General features: G+C 37.8%; 1 protein-coding gene across 3 annotated transcripts in view; it reads right to left on the bottom strand.

The window, feature by feature from the left end:
- The window catches only part of LOC149414142 (uncharacterized), a 34,920-nt gene extending 11,504 nt beyond the window's left edge, over positions 1-23,416 (bottom strand). Inside the window, exons 1-5 of one of the 3 annotated variants that reach the window (XM_089643773.1) lie at positions 21,935-23,416; positions 20,784-20,942; positions 17,518-17,632; positions 14,880-15,011; positions 9,448-10,852 (exon numbers count right to left, since the gene is read on the bottom strand). In XM_089643773.1, the coding sequence (XP_089499899.1) occupies positions 10,670-10,852; positions 14,880-15,005 (309 nt within the window). In that variant the 5' untranslated portion in view covers positions 15,006-15,011; positions 17,518-17,632; positions 20,784-20,942; positions 21,935-23,416 and the 3' untranslated portion in view covers positions 9,448-10,669. Of the gene's footprint in view, positions 1-9,447; positions 10,853-14,879; positions 15,012-17,517; positions 17,633-20,783 lie in introns of those variants that run through there. The other 2 variants (XM_089643772.1, XR_016304000.1) reach the window with 2 other exon arrangements.
- Positions 23,417-23,776: the final 360 nt, after the last annotated feature.

The raw sequence follows: 23,776 nt of genomic DNA, 5'->3' as shown, positions 1-23,776 counted from the left end.
ATGTTAATAAAAGAAGTGTGTTCATTCAATATCCGATTTAAGGCAAATGTTTAAGAAATAATTACCCTATAATAATATGTCAGCGAAACTTATGTATTAATTATTTATAAATATGATAAACAGATATATTCTGCATTTAAGTAGGTACCTAGTTGTAAGTAAGTTTGCTAAAAAAACATTTAAAATTTTTTATTAGATTATAACAGTTGTATTACTTACCGGCTTTGAAAAATTAACACTCTTCTACGTAAACGTAAATTATTGTGCACTGTAATGTAATTTCACACTATTTTAAAGCTGAAATATTATTTTTTGACGAACGTAAATAATCCGCAGGCACGTGCACCAAGACTGACTATCATAACAAGACTGTCCAAGTGTCCACTGTCCAGTCACGTGACTTGTAACATGCGCGTTCTGAACCAAGATTCAGTGCAAAATCCGCCATGTGTCTTAACTGGCGCAATATTAAGTGTTTTACTTTAGTCCAAAATGCGATATGTGAAGGAATCTTCATAGAGTATTTTGAAAGCCATTTTTTAAGCGAAAATACATAGCTGATTTTGCATTTTTCTCTAGCTTTAATATTAGAAAACGTGTTTCATAGGCCTATCCGCCACGTCTCGCTCTATCACAAAGCGTAAAAAACCGATATTCGCAAAAAAAAACGTTTGTCGGATTTTGCAGGCGCAACGACGATATGGTCAACAATTGATAAAAAATGATCCGACGGCCGATAAACATATTTTAGGCCTCCATAGCATCAGATAAGCTTCGTTTAACTGTCAATATACACATCTTCTTTAATAATGACGTTCGTTGTGCAAAATTACTGGCTTATTAACCAACAGAGTTGAACTAACGAAGCTCTTAGAATTGGAAAATAAGTCGTATACGCGGTGAACTGAAGCGTGTACGGGTACCGCCGCCCCGAGAACTATTTATAACATAACCAACACCTCTGCCATACGTCACCCCAAGTGATTCGCTACGTTTGGTGACTTAGCAGGGGTGCCTGGTTCATCAGGTTTATCGGGATCTTGGCGGCAGATGTGTCTGCCCACCAACTGCATGCCAGGCCGGATCGGGAGAGACTAATTGGTGGAGACCTTTTGACCTCTTCAGCAGGACTCTCTCGGAACATTGCCTCGCACCGCAGTGGGAGGGATGGATTCATACATCTGTCATTCCTAGACTCACTAACCCCCAGATTCTAATCCACTCCTTTATACCTTTTTACTTCCCAGAACTTCCCATCCTTCCTTTCCTAAAAAGAAGCTCCACACAGCATCCCCAAAGAGGACAGAGGCCCTGAGGGGAACTGTTTTCAAATAAGCAATTAAACAAATACATCACTATCTCAATGACATTTCTATTTTGAAATATTTGCAGGTGGGTAGGCGCCATAATATTGAAAAAATGCAAATAAGAAAGTCAAACACGACGATTTCATATAAAAAAAGTAATCTTTACTGAACCATAACATAAAACGGCCACCATTCTGAACCCAAAACTAAACGTACAGACAGATGAAATGCAAAACGGTCGAGTTAAAACAGGACTTCGCAACGCAAAGTCAATTATGTGAGGTAAATTCACTTGTTCGCCACTTATACCACGAGTTGTCAGACACCGTGTATACCACGAGTTTGTGAAATATCGTCTAAAATGAGCTTCAATCTTTAAGGTTAGATCGTTCAAATATCAAACCAATTTGTTTTTTGTATTTTCATCGTTGCAATTTTCATTATAACAAGGAAGAGTTGAATTTTAAACTGAAGAAACAATAAACTCACCCAATCCATGTAATGGTGTATGCAGAGCACACCACCCACCGGTCACTCAGTAAGGTCACTGGATTCCCCGGCCAGAAGATCTCTCCTCTCCAAGCTGACCCAATTTGTCCCTGGGAACACAACACATCTTCATATTAATCTCTAAGCAAGTTTTGTTTTAAATTGTTCGCAAAATGTTTGCTGATTTTCGTTTTTTTCATTTCCTTTGTTGATTTTGTACTGCCAACCATCTGGAACCAGTGACACTATGGCATCCCAACCAACCATCTGGAACCAGTGACACTATGGCATCCCAACCAACCATCTGGAACCAGTGACGCTATGGCATCCCAACTAACCATCTGGAACCAGTGACACTATGGCATCCCAACTAACCATCTGGAACCAGTGACACTATGGCATCCCAACCAACCATCTGGAACCAGTGACGCTATGGCATCCCAACTAACCATCTGGAACCAGTGACACTATGGCATCCCAACTAACCATCTAGAACCAGTGACACTATGGCATCCCAACCAACCATCTGGAACCAGTGACGCTATGGCATCCCAACTAACCATCTGGAACCAGTGACACTATGGCATCCCAACTAACCATCTGGAACCAGTGACACTATGGCATCCCAACTAACCATCTGGAACCAGTGACACTATGGCATCCCAACCAACCATCTGGAACCAGTGACGCTATGGCATCCCAACTAACCATCTGGAACCAGTGACACTATGGCATCCCAACTAACCATCTGGAACCAGTGACACTATGGCATCCCAACCAACCATCTGGAACCAGTGACGCTATGGCATCCCAACTAATAATCTGGAACCAGTGACACTATGGCATCCCAACTAACCATCTGGAACCAGTGACACTATGGCATCCCAACTAACCATCTGGAACCAGTGACACTATGGCATCCCAACCAACCATCTGGAACCAGTGACACTATGGCATCCCAACTAACCATCTGGAACCAGTGACGCTATGGCATCCCAACTAACAATCTGGAACCAGTGACACTATGGCATCCCAACTAACCATCTGGAACCAGTGACACTAAGGCATCCCAACCAACCATCTGGAACCAGTGACACTATGGCATCCCAAATTGTGATGTGTTGTGAGGTTTAAGTTAGTGGGAAGGGGACCGAGATGCGGGAGAGAAAAGTACCTGCCTATCCAGATATAATCACGTATGACCGTGTTAAAAATTAGGAGATCGTCACCAAACGCGGCTAAAGCCATTTCAAGCAGAGTTTCAATTATGAATGTTGGTCTTACACCAGGGCGATACTGAGAGTATCTTTCACTCTGTAATGTGCCGCAAATAAACCATATCTGTATATTTTACTATTTTAAATGAATACATTGTGAAATAACACAACATGACCTAATTTTTAGCACACATTGGGATTTGAACCCGCGACCTCCAGATTGCTAGTCGGGTGCCCTCGATTGGCCGGAGCTGGTAGGGCCATATCACTTAAAGTGAAACATCTCAGTATTGCCCCGGTGAAATACCTTCAGAATGGAAACTTTGCTTCAAATGGCTTTAGCCATGTTTAGTGGCCACCTGTTCCCCACTCCACTACCTTCAGTCTCGTAATAACATCTGCCCCGATGATGGAAACTGTAATGCTGTCTGAAATTTTGGATAGAGTTGGAGGTAGCGCAACATGGCATAGTACCCCAAAAAAAAATCACCGTAATTAAAAGTTAGTATTTGTGTATAATATTAATTGAAAAATATAAATACAATTGATTACAAATATTTTGAATACACACTACAAAAATACGCAATCATTTTTAATTTAATTTAATTTTTAATTTGATCCCATGACCACTGAATCCAGAGCCAAGGACTTTACCCGCCCGCCGATGTTTTCAGAGAAAAGTCAGATCTATAGCCTATATTTAAATTGTGTTCATTGAAATTTTAGTTCCTTTCTATTCATGGGCTTTCAATTTTGTTTAACAAATTTAGTCTTACTCCAAAAAATAATTAGTTAGTAAATAATTACATTTCAAAAGTAATCTTTGATTTGATTTTTGATCACCAAAATAAATAATGTTTTGCAAAGAATAAGCAAATAGTATGGAAGTATGCGTCGATTTGAATGTTGCTTATTTCAAGAACGACGGACTCTCGTGTCTAAGTTGAATGAAGTTTGTATATACTTGACTGGCCACGCACTAGGGAGCCAACATGATCTGCAATTTGTATTCAAATGTATTCAAGCAACGTCCTAGGGCTCTATGGAAGCCAAATATAGTCGGCTGCGGAAGTCAGTCGAAACATTGCGATTGCGCAACCAGCCTCAAATGTGACTAGGGTACATGTGTGTGGATGCCTCAGTCCTCAGTCCTCACGCACTTGTCGTGGCAGCCAGTAGAACTGGTGATATTGGCTGCTACAAGCTACAACTGGATGCTGCTTTATAGGGCGGCTGCCTGGTGCGCCCAGCCCAACTCTAAGGTCATGGTATTTCAAAAAGAGAGTACAATATAGACAATGTAATATAGTTGTGAGTGATGAATACTCGGGGCAGGTGGATGAGTTTGTTTATTTGGGAAGTATGTTTAGAAAAGATGGAAAGTATTACAACTAATTAAAATAAAGCAAAATTCAGATTTTTTCTTAAAAATTGTATTTTTTATTCAAGAACAATTTAGTTAAGTTAAGTAGCATTTTGAAAAGACGCAGAATTTTTTCATGCCTACAGGACGTTAAATAATATTACTGGAGAATTTTTTTCTATCAATGGAATTTCATATTATTTCTTTATTAACTCGGTATCTTGCCGCTTAGACGGTTTGGGCATGTCGAGCGGATGAACCAAGAAAGTAGTGTAAGGAGAACATACGACTTGGAAGTTACTCGAGTCGGGTCGGGGCAAAAGTCAGAATAACGCAAGAGTATGTGAGATGAATTATGAATGTGAATAAAGCAAGGAGTGTATGCGAGACAGAGTATTGTAACGGTGTATTCTCTCTGCCTACTCCTGCCAGGAAACGCAGTGATGGCTAGTTACTTATTTCAAGAAATTAATTAATATATAATAAATAAAGCTAATGTCTGAAACTTACATAGTGCGGGGCCTCGGCGGCAGTCCTCATGGGAGTCCAGTTATATTCTATGTTGGAGTCTGGTGTGTGCAGAGGACACAGGTTTCCCCGAGTCCAACCGAACCTTGTTTTTTGGGACGGGAAAATTTGTTTCCTACTTGTGCCCTATTTTTCGATGGAAAGTTAAGGTTGGTATGTAAACTAATAATAATAATAATAATAAATAATAAGTATTCGAAAAAATTATATAAGATGCAAAAGTCGGTCATTTTGAATACATGTAGGATAACAAAAGATTTTTTAAATATTTATGTTGAGGGATCAGTAGGATTTATAGGCCCTGTTAGAAGTTCTACCGAGCCGAACCCTCCGATATGAAAATATCTGGAGTCGGTGAATTATTTTCCCATTTGATCTCTGGTGAGTTGACGTGTTGTTCTTGTATTGTTTTGTATTTATTTTACTTATATATTGCACTTGCATAATGTGGATTGACTAGATGATCATTTGTGGAAAAGTGTGTGGAAGGGTTTAGTTTGTCCTATGGGGAAGATTTAACCCGGACAATAAAATCTTTATTCCAGGATGTGGGGAGGTAAGTGCAATCCCACACATCCCATAGAGGATATAAGTACAGATAGTTACACAGTTTTATCAATGAAAACTACTATCACAGGTATTTATTACAACGAATCAAAACATTATGCTTATATTCAAACAAAAAAATCATCTTAAAAATCAAATTGAATATATGTTTTTTTAAATAATCATAATTATATATTTTTAAGATTAATTTCTTATTCTTAAGGCAAACATTATAAGTAATCGTGCTTTTAATTACTAACTATAATTTTAGAGCAATCTACACAGACATCAACTTTGTGCTCAGAAAATACTGACTTTTTGCACTTACAGCACACTCATTTTGACATTCTCTTTTTTTTAGCAGCAAAAAGCGCAGTATTTACGTTTTTTGGGCTCTGGTTCTCCTGCCTGAAGTTTATTACCTGAATGAGTAGGTTTTGCGAAAATTTGGCTTATATTTTTAAGTCGGAGTTTCAAGTCTCATCTCCATCTAAGGCTTGACCGAATCTGTGCTGAGTTGTTTAATGAATTCTCTTTTGTTTGAGAGTTTATTTGATCATGTTTCTGCCATAAATTACAGCAGAATTAACAAAAGCCATGTTTAAGATGCCATAGGAAACAGCCATTGACCATCTATTAGTTTTGCGGCTGCATGACATTGAGGCGCGCATTTGATCAAATGAATCTACTCCTCCTTTGGTTTAGTTCTAGAAATGAATCATGTTTGGTTTGCCACTTGAATTATTAATTATTGCATTTTCATCACAACAAGAGAAAAGGTAAACCATATTTGCAGGTTTTGGGTTGTACGATAGAAGTGTCAGAGGGCCATCAAAACAAAACGTAGAACTGCCAACATGTCGAGATCTCGAGTTCTTCAATTTTTCGTGCATTTCCCCCTTATTTGATCGAATAGTGCCCAGTAGATTTAATTTGTAATTTGAGCTGGTCCTCGAGAGGTGCGGACTTTATTCATAGCTTGTCAAGTTATTCCTAACCCGAGAATATTTATATTTATTTGAAAACATATATATTTTACTGTAAGTAGTTCATATATACAGGTTTCTTTCTCTTTATATTGGCTAAATTTAATACATATTTATTGAGAATGATTTTTCAAGTAAAAACCAGTTTTATGTTGAGAATGCAAGAATTAAATTCCAGTTGAATTCATTCTTTCGCCGCATTTTGAAGAAAACCGTTCTTTTGTTCCAAAAGAAGTATAAAATTCTGTCACAAATAAATTCTATCTACACATCGTGTGCTGCAAAATTGAAATGATGATTCATTCTTGGGATTCTAATTCTCGCCTACAGATTCACTACTAACTTTAATTTTGTGTTCAGAATGAAACATAAAATTTCAGTTGCGGATTCATCTGCTGACACATTTCGAAGGAAACCATTCTCGTCTTCCAAGAGATGTTTGAAATTCGAATCGCACACCGTATGATTCAAAATTCAATGGAAAACAATTTGCCTACTCCGCGTGTAACAACTATTTAAGCTTGTTGGCTCTTATGCGAAATTAACCTTAAGTTAAAACCAGTCATGGATATTTGTGAGATTAATTAAGTGACTTTCTAAATGGAACGTAAATTCTTCGTGTTTCGGACTCATCTGTTGACGTTATTCAAGGAAAACCATTCTCAGGTTTAGAGTGCATTCGTAAAATTCTAGTTACAGCATCAGTTGTGAGATTTGGTCACTTATTTTCACATTTTTCCCACAAGATTCCAGGTTTCCTATTAAGAGTAAGTAATGTTTTCAAAAGTGCTAACTCAAAAGTCCTCTGGAGTACGCTTCCACAATATATTTATATAAGTATGCAGAATAAATTTACTCTGAAATACCTACGGTTAGACATTTATCTTTTTGATTTTGTTAATCGACGTTTAGAAATATTTCATTTTGGTAAATTTTTGATACGGGAAAAACGACTTCTGGAAAAAATAGTGTGGAAAATATAATCGTAAATTTTTCAATGACTAATCTTTCTGATATTATGTAAAGTTTGTAAATTTTCCAATTTGTAAAATTTTTATTTCAAGAAAAAAATTCTTCCGGGAAATTTAGAAAAATTTAGCCCGGAAAATTGGTTTGACTATTTTTATTTATTTATTTAATTAATATATATAAATTACAAACAATACAAAACAAAATGAACCTGCGTCTGTCCAACTGGGAAGGATTCCCGTTTCAGGACAGCCAAATTGTGTATTTAGTACATAATATTTTTACAATGGAATGGCGATGTTGTCAAAACAAATTTTGAGAACATTGTTGATAGCATTCGAAGTGACAGGATGGTTTCTTTATCCTTGAAAGAATCGCAAAGATGTAATTTATTACTAGGGTCAATTTGGATAACATTAGTAATTGCATTCAGAACAGATGAATGGTTTCTTTCGGGACATCACAAGTATGAGATTCTTTCCAGGGCATTTTGGAGAACATTTACAATTGTATAGTTAGAATTTCCACATTTATGAATCAGTATAAGACATATATGTGAAGTTTGAAAACTTTTTGTTCTTGTTTTTTTTCCGAAAAGTTTCTTGTATGTAAAATAGTGTAAAAGTTTTTAAACCTGAGAAAATCTGGTAAGAAAAAGTTGTGAAAACTTAACTTTTGATTTAGTTTTCAAATAGCGTCCCCGATCATTCCTTTTGAAGATAACAGAGGGCACCATTTCCATTTACAACAATCCTAAACTGTACAGGCATTGTGATTATAATATTATCAGAAGTTAAATTTTCGTCAGTGCTAGTTCTTACACGGACTTTCAGAATTATTTTTATTGGCTTTTAATGAGTGATGTTAGGATATTGTAATTTGCCCTGCCACATCCGATAATACCGTATTCTAATAGCGATTGGTAATGAGCCATGTAGATCTTAATCTAAGTCTTTTTTACTGAGGACTTTCCTGAAGCTCTTGAACAATTTTAACTTACTCTTTAAAATTTTATTATTAAAATAATACATAATATGCTCATCTTAAATTTTTATCAGTTTTAAAACCTAGATAAGTTATATGGTCAACGTTTTCCAATGACGGACAATTATTAATTCTGATTATTGACGCATTATTGCTTTCTTTGCCAATCTCCCATTTTCCACACGATCATCCTTACCTGATGCCTGTGCTCTAAACATTACAATCCATTTGTTTAGAGAGGGAAATCTATCAAACGCACCGTCAGTTTGTGCACAAAGTCAAGGGGTTTGTTGGGGCTCCACACCAGAGGTGTCCGCCGGATTCCACAACGGGAATGTACAGGGTCAGCAGTTGTGTACTGTCTGCATTACCTAAGGGCCCTGTTCTGAGAGGGTAACTTGACTCTGGCTTGGATGGAGTCCCCGTGCCTGAACTGGTCATGGGACCTTTATGGGATGGTCCTATAATAGCTGTTTTATATTATATTTTCTCTCAACTCCGTACAACAAACTACGGCCACCGTCCATCAAGAAAGTGTAGAAAGTTCCTCCTGATAATATAGTTCTTCTTTGCATTACCTGACTTTCGATTCTTGTTATTTGTAAGTATTTAGTCATCTCTAGATAATATAAAATAAAGTCTTATCCCCGTCTGTCTGTGCGCTTAGTTTGTCTAAACTACGCAACGGATATTGATAAAGTTTTCACTTTCATTTAGGGAATTTCTTCCTTTTCTTTCTTAGGTTTTAGAGATTTAGATTAGCAAGGATTAAGAGGGTTCTTGATATGTGCCGTAGCCTCGCCCTTAAAGGCGGTGGTTAGGTCCTCGTTTCTGCACCACTTGAGGCAGTTTTATTTTTATCTATGACTTTTATGCATTTGTGTATTTTTCTCTTGTTTCTGGCAAATTTTTCCAGAGTTTTATTTCTTTCGTTAATTTGTTTACCTTCATCCATAATGATGTAATGATCGTCAAGGCTTTTATTGACAATACAGAATACACCAACACTTACACAATACAGAAAAAAAAGGTTTCAGTTTGGATCAAAACAAAAGGTGCACAAATTAAAAAATAATTTATTAACATTAAAAAAGTTAAAAAAAATTACAGAACATAATATATAATAAAAAATAATATTTAAGTACAAATACATAATAAAAAAAGCTTTTCCACGCAGTATCTACCCATCATCCCCACCTTACTTAATGCGGTATTGTTGTCTAGAAAGAAAGGTTTTGGAATTGAGTGTAGACTGTCCAAACTGAATAGTGATATATTGATAAAATGATAGAGTTATAGAATAGAGGGAAGTATGAGTACTGACAAGTAGTGAGAAGGCAACAAGTAACAAGAACTGAAGGACAGAATGCCAAACTGACTATAATCCAATTTCCAAGAGAGAGGAACAAGTTGTTCTTGGCCCTGGGTTGGCTGATTAGCTGCTAACTATCAATTACTTCATTTTAATCTCACCCAATGGTACATCCATTTTACACGCACAAATACAAATCGCCAACTACGATTTCTCAATAACCAGTTGGCCGATTGAGCTCAGATTTGTTATATAACTTCAGTAAACTTGTTTTTATTAAAGTAACAGAATACGGTCGATAAAATTTTCATTTTACTCTTTATTACTCTGATAGAAGTAAAAAAAAATTAAGCGCATCATTTTTGTATTTATGTTTAGTATAAGGAACAATTTTACAAAAATATGTTTTTCTTCAGAAAACGAGTTTAATTTAAAAAATACAACTGATTTTGATATTATTAAAACATAAAAATCTCCTGTTTATAGAATTAATATAGGTATGTACCTACATTCCACAATAAGTCATGTTTAAGTACCTTTAACTAATCCCAAGTATGCCTACCCACTGGCCTTGCCTGTGTGGGATTTTTGTTATACATGTTGTCTGGAAACTCATAGTACAAACGGGAAACTGATGAACCTTTCACATAAGTATTTTTTATTATGAGATCTTTCATTTTGGGGTAAATCGAGTCCGAAGTTGGAATTTATATATATTTTTAAAATTGGTAGTTAAGGGGTTAACACCAGCTGTTTATTGTATTTTAAAATGTGTCGAAGGGTTGGGCCGGCTACAGAAGTTTTTAATAGAAAAAAATTGAAATGTTCAGATCGAACAAAACCAAAGTTTCTTTTGGGTTTTCTATGTGATGTAGATCCGCCAGTTTGCCGCTTGTACAACAGAGAGAGGGCAAGAAGGGGGAGTCAGGGCAACAAAAATAAATTTAAAAATTGTCTAAAACAAGGTCCTAGACAAAAACACCGCTTTCAGGCCACACAATACCCTCTATCCAGGGGATGTAGGTAGATATCCTCGTGTTGCTGTGTGTACAGGGTGAAGACATAGACGAGGATAACAACCCCACCAACAGGTGTGTGCAGCCCACCCTGGGGCTGTTGGGTACCGTCAGCGGGGAGCCGTGGTACCAGCCCTGAGAACAAATAAAGCAATAGGTGAACACACTCCAAATGGCAGATTATTGATTAATTAATTAATCAGTGGTAGGTAAGTCAGTGTTTACATTTATTTTAAATAGAAATGGTAAACCAAACCTAACCTAACCTAACCTAACCTAACCTAACCTAACCTAACCTAACCTTACCTAACCTAACCTAACCTAACCTAACCTAACCTAACCTAACCTAACCTAACCTAACCTAACCTAACCTAACCTAACCTAACCTAAAATAGGAAAAAACTAGAAAGTATTCAACGTCAATACGCAATAAGAATTTGTAAGGGGTATAGAACAATCTCCACCACCTCAGCTTTAGCCTTAGCAGGAACACCACCAATAGATCTCAAAATAGCCGAAATTAAAAATATCTACAGAATAAACAGAAGAGGAATACCCGCTCACTTCTTACCAGCTGACAGTGAAATAATGACCACATGCTGTATAAATGAACTACCACATCCAGGGAAAATAGTGAAAGAAAATATAAAAATCGAGTTAGAAAATGGAAATAAAATTAACGAGGATCCCATACAAATTTATACAGACGGAAGCAAACAGGACGGTAAAGTGGGCGCAGGAGTAGTAATAAAAGAAAATGGGAAAGATTGGGTGTCAAAATCATTTAAATTAGAAGACTACTGCACCGTTTACCAAGCAGAAATGTTAGCAATTCAAAAAGCCATAGAATGGGTTCAAAGGAAGGGAATAATAGAAAAAGATATAAAAATAAACTCAGACAGCAAATCATCACTAGAAACATTAAGGGACGAGAGAACTACGAACAATATAGCAAGAGAGTGCTTGGGAAAATTAGAAACATGCCGTGAAAATAACAACCGGGTAAAATTTCAATGGGTTAGAGCCCACAAAGGCTTAGAGGGAAATGAAAAAGCAAATGCGGCAGCAAAGAAGGGAAGATTACTGAAAAAGTGTCCAGACTACAGTAAGGTACCTCCAAGTTTCACTAAAATAACATTAAAGAAAGAGACGGAAGAAAAATGGAATATCAGATATATGGAAGAAAGCACGGGAAGAATAACTAAGAAATACTTCCCAGATATTTACGCAGCAATTCAAAAGAGAAAACACGCGGAAAATAGCTTCCATGCGACACAGATGCTGACAGGACATGGATGCTTCAAAGAATACCTGAAACGCTTCAAAATAACAGACGATGACAAATGCCCGTGTGATAAAACTTCTATTCAGGACAATATCCATCTTTTAGAAAAATGTACAATTTTTGATGTAGACAGATTTAAATTAAATTACAAATTAGAAAACCTTGTAATCACTGAAGAGAATAGGACCGACATATGGAAACGGAAAAAACAAGCGAAATATACATGGCGTACTTAGAAAAAATCAACAAAAGAATTAAAGAAATAAATGAAATAGATGGAAATTAAAGCAAATCCTGTGAAGGATAAGGAATATTTATAAAAAAGAATTAGGAGAAACCTTGTGTGTAACAAGCAAGGTACCCACGGCAGATACTACAAATCCATACAACCTAACCTAACCTAACCTAACCTGACCTGACCTGACCTGACCTGACCTGACTTAACTTAACCTAACCTAACCTAACCTAACCTAACCTAACCTATCCTAACCTAACCTAACCTAACCTAACCTAACCTAACCTAACCTAACCTAACCTAACCTAACCTAACCTAACCTAACCTAACCTAACCTAACCTAACCTAACCTAACCTGACCTGACCTAACCTAACCTAACCTAACCTAACCTAACCTAACCTAACCTAACCTAACCTAACCTAACCTAACCTAACCTAACCTAACCCTAGTAGTTCTGTGAACCAAAGACCTTACGTCCAAAAAGTATGTTTCCATTTTTCTCTTATTAAATAAAAACCAAAATTTCCTATGAAAACTTAAGATTTGTTAAATACAATCATAGAGCAACTTTTCGATTTGAATGGTGGCCTTCCAACAGGGTGATACTGAGAGTATGTACAATTCCGGAACGTGCTGGAAATGTAATAAAGATCCTGACCTGACCTAACCTAACCTAACCTAACCTAACCTAACCTAACCTAACCTAACCTAACCTAACCTAACCTAACCTAACCTAACCTAACCTAACCCTAGTAGTTCTGTGAACCAAAGACCTTACGTCCAAAAAGTATGTTTCCATTTTTCTCTTATTAAATAAAAACCAAAATTTCCTATGAAAACTTAAGATTTGTTAAATACAATCATAGAGCAACTTTTCGATTTGAATGGTGGCCTTCCAACAGGGTGATACTGAGAGTATGTACAATTCCGGAACGTGCTGGAAATGTAATAAAGATAAAAAATTTCACTAAAATTATGAGTGAAATAAAAATAACAATTAATTTTTAACGTATTTACGCACGCGACTGAATAAGAAATAGAACTGACCAACTAACCCCACTGACTTGGTTTATTTTGGTTCAAGCCCATTTAGCACGCGCTCTGTCTCATCCTGGTATATGATAATGAATGAAGCGAAGAATGGTCAGACTTGTTTATTCTATGACGCACGCCAATAATGAATGTCGGCTATCTTCCTTCCTTGAACTAAACCTGCTGTATGAAGAGCTATATGCTTAAACCTGGGACGGCTTCGCTGGCCAGAACACCTGTCAGGACAGCCCTTGGCACCAGCACCAGGAACTAGAGGGAAACAGCAGGAACAGAACACCAGTGTTTCCTGTAGATGGACTAGACTCCTTGGAGACTAACCTAGGATGTATACTATATGCTTAAACCTGGGACGGCTTCGCTGGCCAGAACACCTGTCAGGACAGCCCTTGGCACCAGCACCAGGAATTAGAGGGAAACAGCAGGAACAGAACACCAGTGTTTCCTGTAGATGGACTAGACTCCTTGGAGACTAACCGATGGCGCCAAGGATGTATACTATATGCTTAAACCTGGGACGGCTTCGCTGGCCAGAACACCTGTCAGGACAGCCCTTGGCACCAGCACCAGGAACTAGAGGGAAACAGCAGGAACAGAACACCAGTGTTTCCTGTAGATGGACTAGACTCCTTGGAGACTAACCAAGGATGTATACCATATATGTCTCTTGTCTTTTACAGACCTGCATGGAACTAGAATGTCGCTAGATGTTTCTGATGTGAGCTCCTGCTAACTAAGTGTGGATGTGTAGTTTTATATGGACTAGCGCCCTATACCTGTTTTACCGGTATCTTACCGGGAAGTGCTTTAAAAGTGTTCATCTCTTTATTTTTTCACTATGGATGTCATTGCGATTGACTCGGACTATTTCAAAATGAACTCGCCAATTGTTTTATTTCAATTCGAGATTCAAAACTTACCAAACAGATACTCGTAGGAATTCAGAAATTTATAAATATGGACTCGCCAAACTGTGTTTTTTTGATAATGTGAAAAAATTTACCCAAATGATAATGAAGGAATAATTAATAGTGGGAACATGATAAAGGAAGTAGTTTCTCCTTAATAGTAGATACATTCTGATAGAAGTGAGTAATCAGAAGAATAATAAGGACGGGTTGTTTCGCGGAATTTTAACAATTCATAAAATATCAAAAATGATTTTCAAGTTCTGCGTAGGTTCTATTCAAGTTCTATTATTCTATAATAACTGGCTAGAGGCTTCACATAACTGAGAACAAAACTTGGATAGATCCTTCACAGAACTTGAAAATCAACTTTGAAATTTGATGAATTGTTCAGATTCTATGAAACAACCCGTCCTAAGTGATTGAATCTTGCAATACATAATTTAAACATCATTGAGAAGTTAAAACTAATTTTTATATGTAAAATGATTATTTGTTATGTTTATTAACTTAAAGAAAAATGCTAGACCTTGTAGACAAGCTGTCATGGGGCAGGCAGCGGGACTACTCTTTGTTATTTATAAAATTCTTGTTATATTAATGTTTTATTATCAAAATATTAAATAATAAGTACATCAGTACTATAATGAGCTTGGTGTACAATACATCCCAGCGTTACATACCGCACATACTCCAGTTGTGCTGAGTGGGCGGCTGCAAATCTCCAGGTCATGTTCGACGCCGGCAGGGTGCTTAGAGCTGCCAGCGGGGAATGCTCTGGAACACTCCTCCTGAGATACTATCTGCATTGTCGTCTGAAATGTTGAAAAACGTACAAACTAATTGTTTTATCCAATGAGAACAATCCGTATAGTATTACAATGTGAAGTGAGGTTTTGAAGAAATGTGTTTTTTAATGTAAATACTGCACAAGTGTTACAACTGCTCCCAACCGTCTAGAATCAGTGGGACTATGACATCCTCAGTTGTCTAAAAGGGGTGGGGAAGGAGATGGGAAAGAGGAAGGTGAGGAAGTACCTGACTAATGAGATCTGGTCACCAAACACGACTACAGCCATTTCAAGATACATTCGATCCGAATGAGATCCTTCACCAGGGCGATACTGAGAGTATCTTCGACTCTGGAACGTGCTACAAATATATATGTACTTTACTTTTAATAAATTTATTGTGAAATTTACCACTAGGATTTGAACCAGATACTTCTAAGTGTGTGCTTTAATTAAAATTTTATTTGAATAAAATTAAATATTATTTAGTATATTTGCTCGTTGTGTGGTGTTGTGAGGCGATCCATCCTCTCTGCCTACCCCTGCGGGGTGTGATGGTTTGAACAATCACGTAAATAACGAGGACGATGGACGGGCCAACGACCTTTTCATATGTAGGCCGATAAAATTAGTTTTAGGGGAATGCCTCGGACCGAGGGTCATATTGAGAATTTACCTACTGCCGTTCTGTTATTCTTTTAAAAACTTTACGAATCAAATCGTGGCGTTGTCCTTGCGATAGGTGTTGAATAGCCGACGAAAACATTAAATACTTATTACAAATTAGGCCATCCAATATAAACTCGCAGTATAAAAAACACCTACCTACAGAGTACCTACCAAAACACTGGCGTACCATTTAAACAGCGATCACCACCCGCCGGAAACAGGACGCAGGTACAGTCAGTCGAAGGGGAAGTTTTGCTAGCGTATGACCGCCCGAATAGAAAGCGATCGGATGCAACCAGACAGAACAAAAATGATTACTTTTCTTCTGTTATCTGACTTTCTAATTTGATACTTTCATCTATTGTTTGACTTTCTAATTTACAAATTGGGATGCACAAAAACAAATCTAGAGTCAAAAGAGGGAGATGGTAATCTCCGAAATAAAACTACCAACCGAACAACTTTTCTCAACAGGTTCCTTTCGAGAGGTAGGCAGCCTCATAAAATTAAATGCCAAAATCAAACCAATTATCCGTTTATCCTACCTGAGAGGATAGGTATTCAATAGAAGTTACCCATACCTAATACACGAGGATGCTAGTAACCTCATAAAATAATTACTGGAACCAAATATTAAAATACAGACCGTCCTCATCCTAAATTTGGCATTTCGAGTAAACCTTACATATATCTCACATGATAATTGGCTGAATGGATAGGCACACAACCTATCGATAGAAGCAGGCTAAATGTCGACAAGATCGTCGTGTGTTATCTATGTTATTGACCTAGAAAGGGATGTAGGTGGAATTTACAGCGTTTTCTGGAGGTGGCATGTAACTTAGGACCTTCCGTGTCACATTTTCGCGACTAGATTCGTGACAAGGGATGTCATGGTTTTCCCCTTCTACATTCAGTAAAGTAGATTTTCCTGGAGGTGCAATGAGGTTGGGGAATTTCTGAAATTGGTGAGGAGACCTGGTTTTCTTTATTCTGGCGTGACGGTTGCCAACTTGGAATAAGGGGAGAACAAGCGAAAGCTCGTCAGATCCGGCCAGTTTGGATATCCTGACACGCAGATATCGATTGCCTTGTTCAAATTATCATCCATCAGATCTGTTTGTTAAAGAGGAGGTCCAACTTAGCTTGAAAAAAAATCATTTCCGTTCCTCTCCCTTCCCTACCAAAATATATACATGGGTGGCACCGACAACTAACCCCATAAATTTATCGTATGTATATCACATATATAAAATCTAACACTTTATTATACTCACATTACCCTACGACAGATAGAATCACGCAGCTAGTTGGGGAGCAGGCGTCTTAGAAAATAAGGTTTATGAAATGGCTTTAGAACACAGCGGTAATGGATTCAACTCACTCTATCTCAAAAGAACCGAGGGGTACCACACACATACAAAGATAACTAGGTTCCTATACCGAGAAACAAAAAACCAACACAACGTTCGGTGAAACCTTTTTATACTGAACCGTCACGTGAAATGATTGCGTTCAAGGTCGTAAAACACGTGGACAAACTAGGATGTTCGCACTTGAAGGGATGTGAAATAAAGAGAGGGGCAAAGGCTTGTACAGACGGCAGAGAGGATATTCCTACCCTGGGTATATACACAATCAAAGCCTTATGGAGAAGTTACCTATGGGACTTAAAGAAAATTTATCGTAGAAGGAAGAGAAGGAAAAGTTTGAAAAGTGCAGATCATTACAGAGGAGACGGCGTGATGGTTGGTTATCTATTTAAATAAATATACATTTAGTACCAGTCACAGCTGTCAATCTTATCGTTATCACATCATCGGTCATCGTTCATCATGAAGGCAGAGAAATGTGTTCTAACCTTGTGGTCAGGTGGGGTGTGTGAGCCACCCCACCCAGTGAGGATGAAGCCACTGTCAGGAAGAGTTGTGCCGGTGTGGAGACAGACTGGGATTATACTGCTTGTGAATGTTACCCTGAAATGGATATAATTTATTTTTGAAAAACTGTAAGTGGTGGTGCGATGCAATAATATTTAGGTGCGGTATGCCGATATTTCCGCATGACGCATGACGCATAACGCATGACACTCGTGAGACCCTGTCACCTGTTATTTGACATAGGAAATAATGGCAATAATTTATTTCGTGACTTTACTTTTGAATAGATTGTAACATTGTAATAATAATTACAAATGGGTTCTAATGTCAGTTGTGACTCTGTCCGTAGCTCTGGTTCAATGAACTGCAGAACTTTGATGGTGATTTATTTTTGGGGTGTTATGCCTTATTGCGCTACCTCCTTCTTTAACCCACTTTGGACAGCATTACAGTAATTACAAATAAACATGTAATTTCACATTCGATTACACATCTGTCCTGATGATGGACACTATAATGCTGTCCGAAACGTTGTATAAAGAAGGAGGTAGCGTAACATGGCATAATACCCCAAAAATAAATCACTACAATAATTTTGGCCGTAAAATTCTCAAATCGTATCCAGAACTTTGATTTTGAATTTAAGTGTCATTATTTTCGAAATTGGAACTGATTTTTCGACAATTCAGACTATCTGTAATGTTTGAAGGGTCTGCGCTAGGTATCTTTCTATATTAAAGTGTTTAGTGTGGCGCACAGTTTGCTGTAGTCCACCCTTGTGTGCGCGCGAGTTCCCTACAGAGCATCAGACCATGTGAAGCAACAGTGGGCCTGTTCCGCTAGCAGGGCATGTAGCAAGAATGGAAGATAGGACAGGACATAGGAGTGTTTGTTGGTCGACCTACACTGAGGTGGCACTATACAGGTGGAACTATTCCTGCTAATAAGTTATAAGGAACCGGCGTTGCTTGAACTAACCCTTGTATGCGCGCGAGTTCCCTACAGAGCATCAGACCATGTGAAGCAACAGTGGGCCTGTTCCGCTAGCAGGGCATGTAGCAAGAATGGAAGATAGGACAGGACATAGGAGTGTTTGTTGGTCGACCTACACTGAGGTGGCACTATACAGGTGGAACTATTCCTGCTAATAAGTTATAAGGAACCGGCGTTGCTTGAACTAACCCTTGTATGCGCGCGAGTTCCCTACAGAGCATCAGACCATGTGAAGCAACAGTGGGCCTGTTCCGCTAGCAGGGCATGTAGCAAGAATGGAAGATAGGACAGGACATAGGAGTGTTTGTTGGTCGACCTACACTGAGGTGGCACTATACAGGTGGAACTATTCCTGCTAATAAGTTATAAGGAACCGGCGTTGCTTGAACTAACCCTTGTATGCGCGCGAGTTCCCTACAGAGCATCAGACCATGTGAAGCAACAGTGGGCCTGTTCCGCTAGCAGGGCATGTAGCAAGAATGGAAGATAGGACAGGACATAGGAGTGTTTGTTGGTCGACCTACACTGAGGTGGCACTATACAGGTGGAACTATTCCTGCTAATAAGTTATAAGGAACCGGCGTTGCTTGAACTAACCCTTGTATGCGCGCGAGTTCCCTACAGAGCATCAGACCATGTGAAGCAACAGTGGGCCTGTTCCGCTAGCAGGGCATGTAGCAAGAATGGAAGATAGGACAGGTCATAGGAGTGTTTGTTGGTCGACCTACACTGAGGTGGCACTATACAGGTGGAACTATTCCTGCTAATAAGTTATAAGGAACCGGCGTTGCTTGAACTAACCCTTGTATGCGCGCGAGTTCCCTACAGAGCATCAGACCATGTGAAGCAACAGTGGGCCTGTTCCGCTAGCAGGGTATGTAGCAAGAATGGAAGATAGGACAGGACATAGGAGTGTTTGTTGGTCGACCTACACTGAGGTGGCACTATACAGGTGGAACTATTCCTGCTAATAAGTTATAAGGAACCGGCGTTGCTTGAACTAACCCTTGTATGCGCGCGAGTTCCCTACAGAGCATCAGACCATGTGAAGCAACAGTGGGCCTGTTCCGCTAGCAGGGCATGTAGCAAGAATGGAAGATAGGAAAGGACATAGGAGTGTTTGTTGGTCGACCTACACTGAGGTGGCACTATACAGGTGGAACTATTCCTGCTAATAAGTTATAAGGAACCGGCGTTGCTTGAACTAACCCTTGTATGCGCGCGAGTTCCCTACAGAGCATCAGACCATGTGAAGCAACAGTGGGCCTGTTCCGCTAGCAGGGCATGTAGCAAGAATGGAAGATAGGACAGGACATAGGAGTGTTTGTTGGTCGACCTACACTGAGGTGGCACTATACAGGTGGAACTATTCCTGCTAATAAGTTATAAGGAACCGGCGTTGCTTGAACTAACCCTTGTATGCGCGCGAGTTCCCTACAGAGCATCAGACCATGTGAAGCAACAGTGGGCCTGTTCCGCTAGCAGGGCATGTAGCAAGAATGGAAGATAGGACAGGACATAGGAGTGTTTGTTGGTCGACCTACACTGAGGTGGCACTATACAGGTGGAACTATTCCTGCTAATAAGTTATAAGGAACCGGCGTTGCTTGAACTAACCCTTGTATGCGCGCGAGTTCCCTACAGAGCATCAGACCATGTGAAGCAACAGTGGGCCTGTTCCGCTAGCAGGGCATGTAGCAAGAATGGAAGATAGGACAGGACATAGGAGTGTTTGTTGGTCGACCTACACTGAGGTGGCACTATACAGGTGGAACTATTCCTGCTAATAAGTTATAAGGAACCGGCGTTGCTTGAACTAACCCTTGTATGCGCGCGAGTTCCCTACAGAGCATCAGACCATGTGAAGCAACAGTGGGCCTGTTCCGCTAGCAGGGCATGTAGCAAGAATGGAAGATAGGACAGGACATAGGAGTGTTTGTTGGTCGACAGAAGTACATAGAAGTATCATTATCTACAAATAGAATCCTACGTAAGTAGATAATGATACTTCCAAAATTATAAATAAAAACATCCCCTTCAATATTCAACCGGCGTTTTATACGAATAACAAATTAAAAAAATATATTCTTAATAATAAAGATATTGATAGTCTAACTAAAAAATCAGGTGTTTATAAACTCAACTGTAATGATTGTAATTCCTTTTATATAGGAAAAACTAATAGAAACTTTGAGATCAGAATTAAAGAACATCTTAGGGCTTTAAAAGGAAACTGTGAATCAGAATTTGTTACTGTCTGTCAAGCTGCAGAAGGGCGATGTCGTTATACACTATAGAGTAAGTCCAGTTGTATAGTGGGTGGGATTGTATTTTTATCACATTGTATATAGCGTCAGGGTTGTACTGAGGTGTAAAGTTCCCCCCCAATCCGACGAACTTGACCTTCTCTGAGCTGAAACAAAAGAAGTGCAGGTTATATTAACATTGCCATGTGCATCTTAAGTAGGTCTAATTGTCTAATACAATCACTACGTCATCTGACATTCACCACCATAATATTATATTTGTTATGGTTTTATATTTCAAAGGAAAAACGCTGATTCAATTCAATTCAAATTTTTATTCTTTTAAAAACATTACAAAATCGTTAATTTCAAAACGTCTTAAAATAAATAACATTAATATAATTCGGTACATACATATTATAAAGCAGAATTTAGTGTAGCTATACACTATGGTGTATAATTTGTAAACATGGAGGGGAAAATAAAATTACTGCCTCGGACTAGCGGCAACAAAGATTGCTGTTTAAAAGCAACTTCTTAAATACTAAATATATATGTGGATATCTGAATTGATTCTGTTCAACTACTGACTCATCTCGCTAACTTTACTCTCCGAACAGTTCGAGAGAGTTCTTAAGGCTCCGAAGTAAGTGTTCAAAAAGATATGTAAATACAAATGTTAGAGTGAGCGCGCTAATATTATAAATATAAGACGATAAATTTGCAAAATTGTTAAAATATATAATGAAACACGACTCGTTTAATAAAAATTCCTTCTACAAATGCCTAAGTTGCATTTAAAGATACACTATGAATTTTTTAATACCTATGAAATGTTAAATAACAAAACAAAATGTGTTTGCAATCATTTTCAGAGCACACTTGAGATTTTTTTCGTTCTATGGAATTTCGTATAGTTAACGTTTCTACTCAAATGTATAAACATTATCTTCAAAAACAACATAATTTTTTTATAAGTGTTCAAAAGAAATGTGTTACAAATTGGTAGAAATACGAAATGCGTGGCTTAAAACCAGTTGGGTCATGTGGTGCTATATCTGTCACCAAAAGACAAATCCTCATGAAACAAACTCCTCATCTCCTTTTCTACTATGGTCAGACATATAATATAAACAGAATAATAAGAAGGAGTGATCACCTGGCGATCACGGGCGGCCGCGGGGAGGAAACCAGGTGGGTGGCGAAAATTTGATTTTATTTAAATCTATAGTTTTGTTCTGAAATTGATGAAATTTTGCACACTTTACTTTCAAAACAAGAGGAAGGCTACAGTCTACATAAGATTTCAAAAAATTCTATGTGAAACCCGGGCAATGCCGGGTACATCAGCGAGTATATTTTTCATAAAATGGTTGGTCTGTGGTTGTGTTATAGCGCGGGATAGTTAGTCAGCCAAGAATATTTAGTTTATTTCTGTTTGAAAATGGTTTTATGTTTTCATTATCGAAACGAGTGAATTTGTAAAAGGGCTATTTTTTTATAAATAACATTGCTGTGGTTCAGTCTGTCTGTACTGATACAGAAACAATAGCGCGTGTTGCTTTTACGTCCAACAGATGGCGCTGTTTAAAAAGAAACATGTTTTACCTGTCACAGGTGACATCTATATACTATAGGTTTAACACACGCGTATTCGAATGCAACGTTGTGTCAAAATTACAAAGAACTTTCGAGATTTAAAATTTTTAACAAAAGACCATTTACGTTTTTATTTATATAGATAGATTTGCAGTGAAGGGACTTTAAAGTTTTGAAATAGTCTGATAGTGGGGTAATCATACGGCAAATTAAAAAAAAATTGGATAATTTCTAATTGCAAGATGTAATGAATGGAGAGATGGAATCAGGGAGAAATAAATGGTTCTACTCTAAAATTAAATATGTTTCTTGGCCCGTTGTCCCACAGGTCAGTAAGGAATCTACATAAACCGTGTGCTATAAGACCCTATGTCGTGTGCTTACTGACCCGTGGGACAACGGGCTTATTCTAATAAAAAATACAATATTTTTTTTATCCTTTCTATTGTTTGTAATTTTCACTTCATATTATACCATGGTATTTTAAATTAGGTTTAGCGGTAAGCACAAAGCAGTCAGGTTTACATTATTTGAATTAATATTACAGTTATATGAGTGTTTACCAGTGGCGGTCCGTGACTTTTCATTTAGCTAACTAGAGTGGTTGGCTAGTGGCTAAAGATTGACAAAAACCATATATTTTAATAATTCAATAACAGAAATATTTATAGAAAAAGAACAACTACATTACTAAACTAGGCCCTGGGAAAATAATTTCACTTAGGGCCTATGCCATCTTTGGGGATGCTGTGTAATTCTTGAAGAAGGTCTTGAAGAAACCCATATCATAGGAGGGAACAAACACAGAGGCCCGCAAATTACTTCACAGCCAAGCTGTAGAATTCAAAAATAAATCTTAGAAACGACCAGTTCTCATGTGACAAATGTTAACCGTGTACAAATATTCGCAGCATCTTCCATTGAAATACCGGTACTTATTTGTAATACTTTTATCGAAAATGAAACGGAAACACTCCTAAAACAATCTGTATCTCTTAAAGTTACTGGAGGTCTAGCCCCGTCAGTCGATAAAGCCATATGTCATATATCGTCGCTGCGCTTGCAAAATCCGCTATGTAAAAAAACGTTACTTTTCAGGAGAAGGAAAAAACTGATTAATTCAACAATGGATCGCATTTTTTAACATCAAAATATACAGAAAATTAGATATTTACGCCGGATTTTGTATAAATGATAATTTACAATTAAATATTTAGTTCTTTGGCGGTTATATTTAATTTTGTGAATAAATGACACATAGCTGATTTTATATGGGTCTTTAAATCCGCTTTGTGTTAGAGGTAGCATATAGCGGATTTTGATGTACGTACATTTCAGACATGACGGATTTTGCATTCAGTTAGAAATGATAGTGATTCTTAAATTGCGTATAATTTAAATG

This window comes from Hesperophylax consimilis, chromosome 20 (assembly GCF_061612785.1).
Source record: "Hesperophylax consimilis isolate HC1 chromosome 20, BYU_Hcon_1.0, whole genome shotgun sequence".
NCBI classification, from domain to species: Eukaryota; Metazoa; Arthropoda; class Insecta; order Trichoptera; family Limnephilidae; genus Hesperophylax; species Hesperophylax consimilis.
This window is presented reverse-complemented; position numbering and strand designations above follow the sequence as displayed.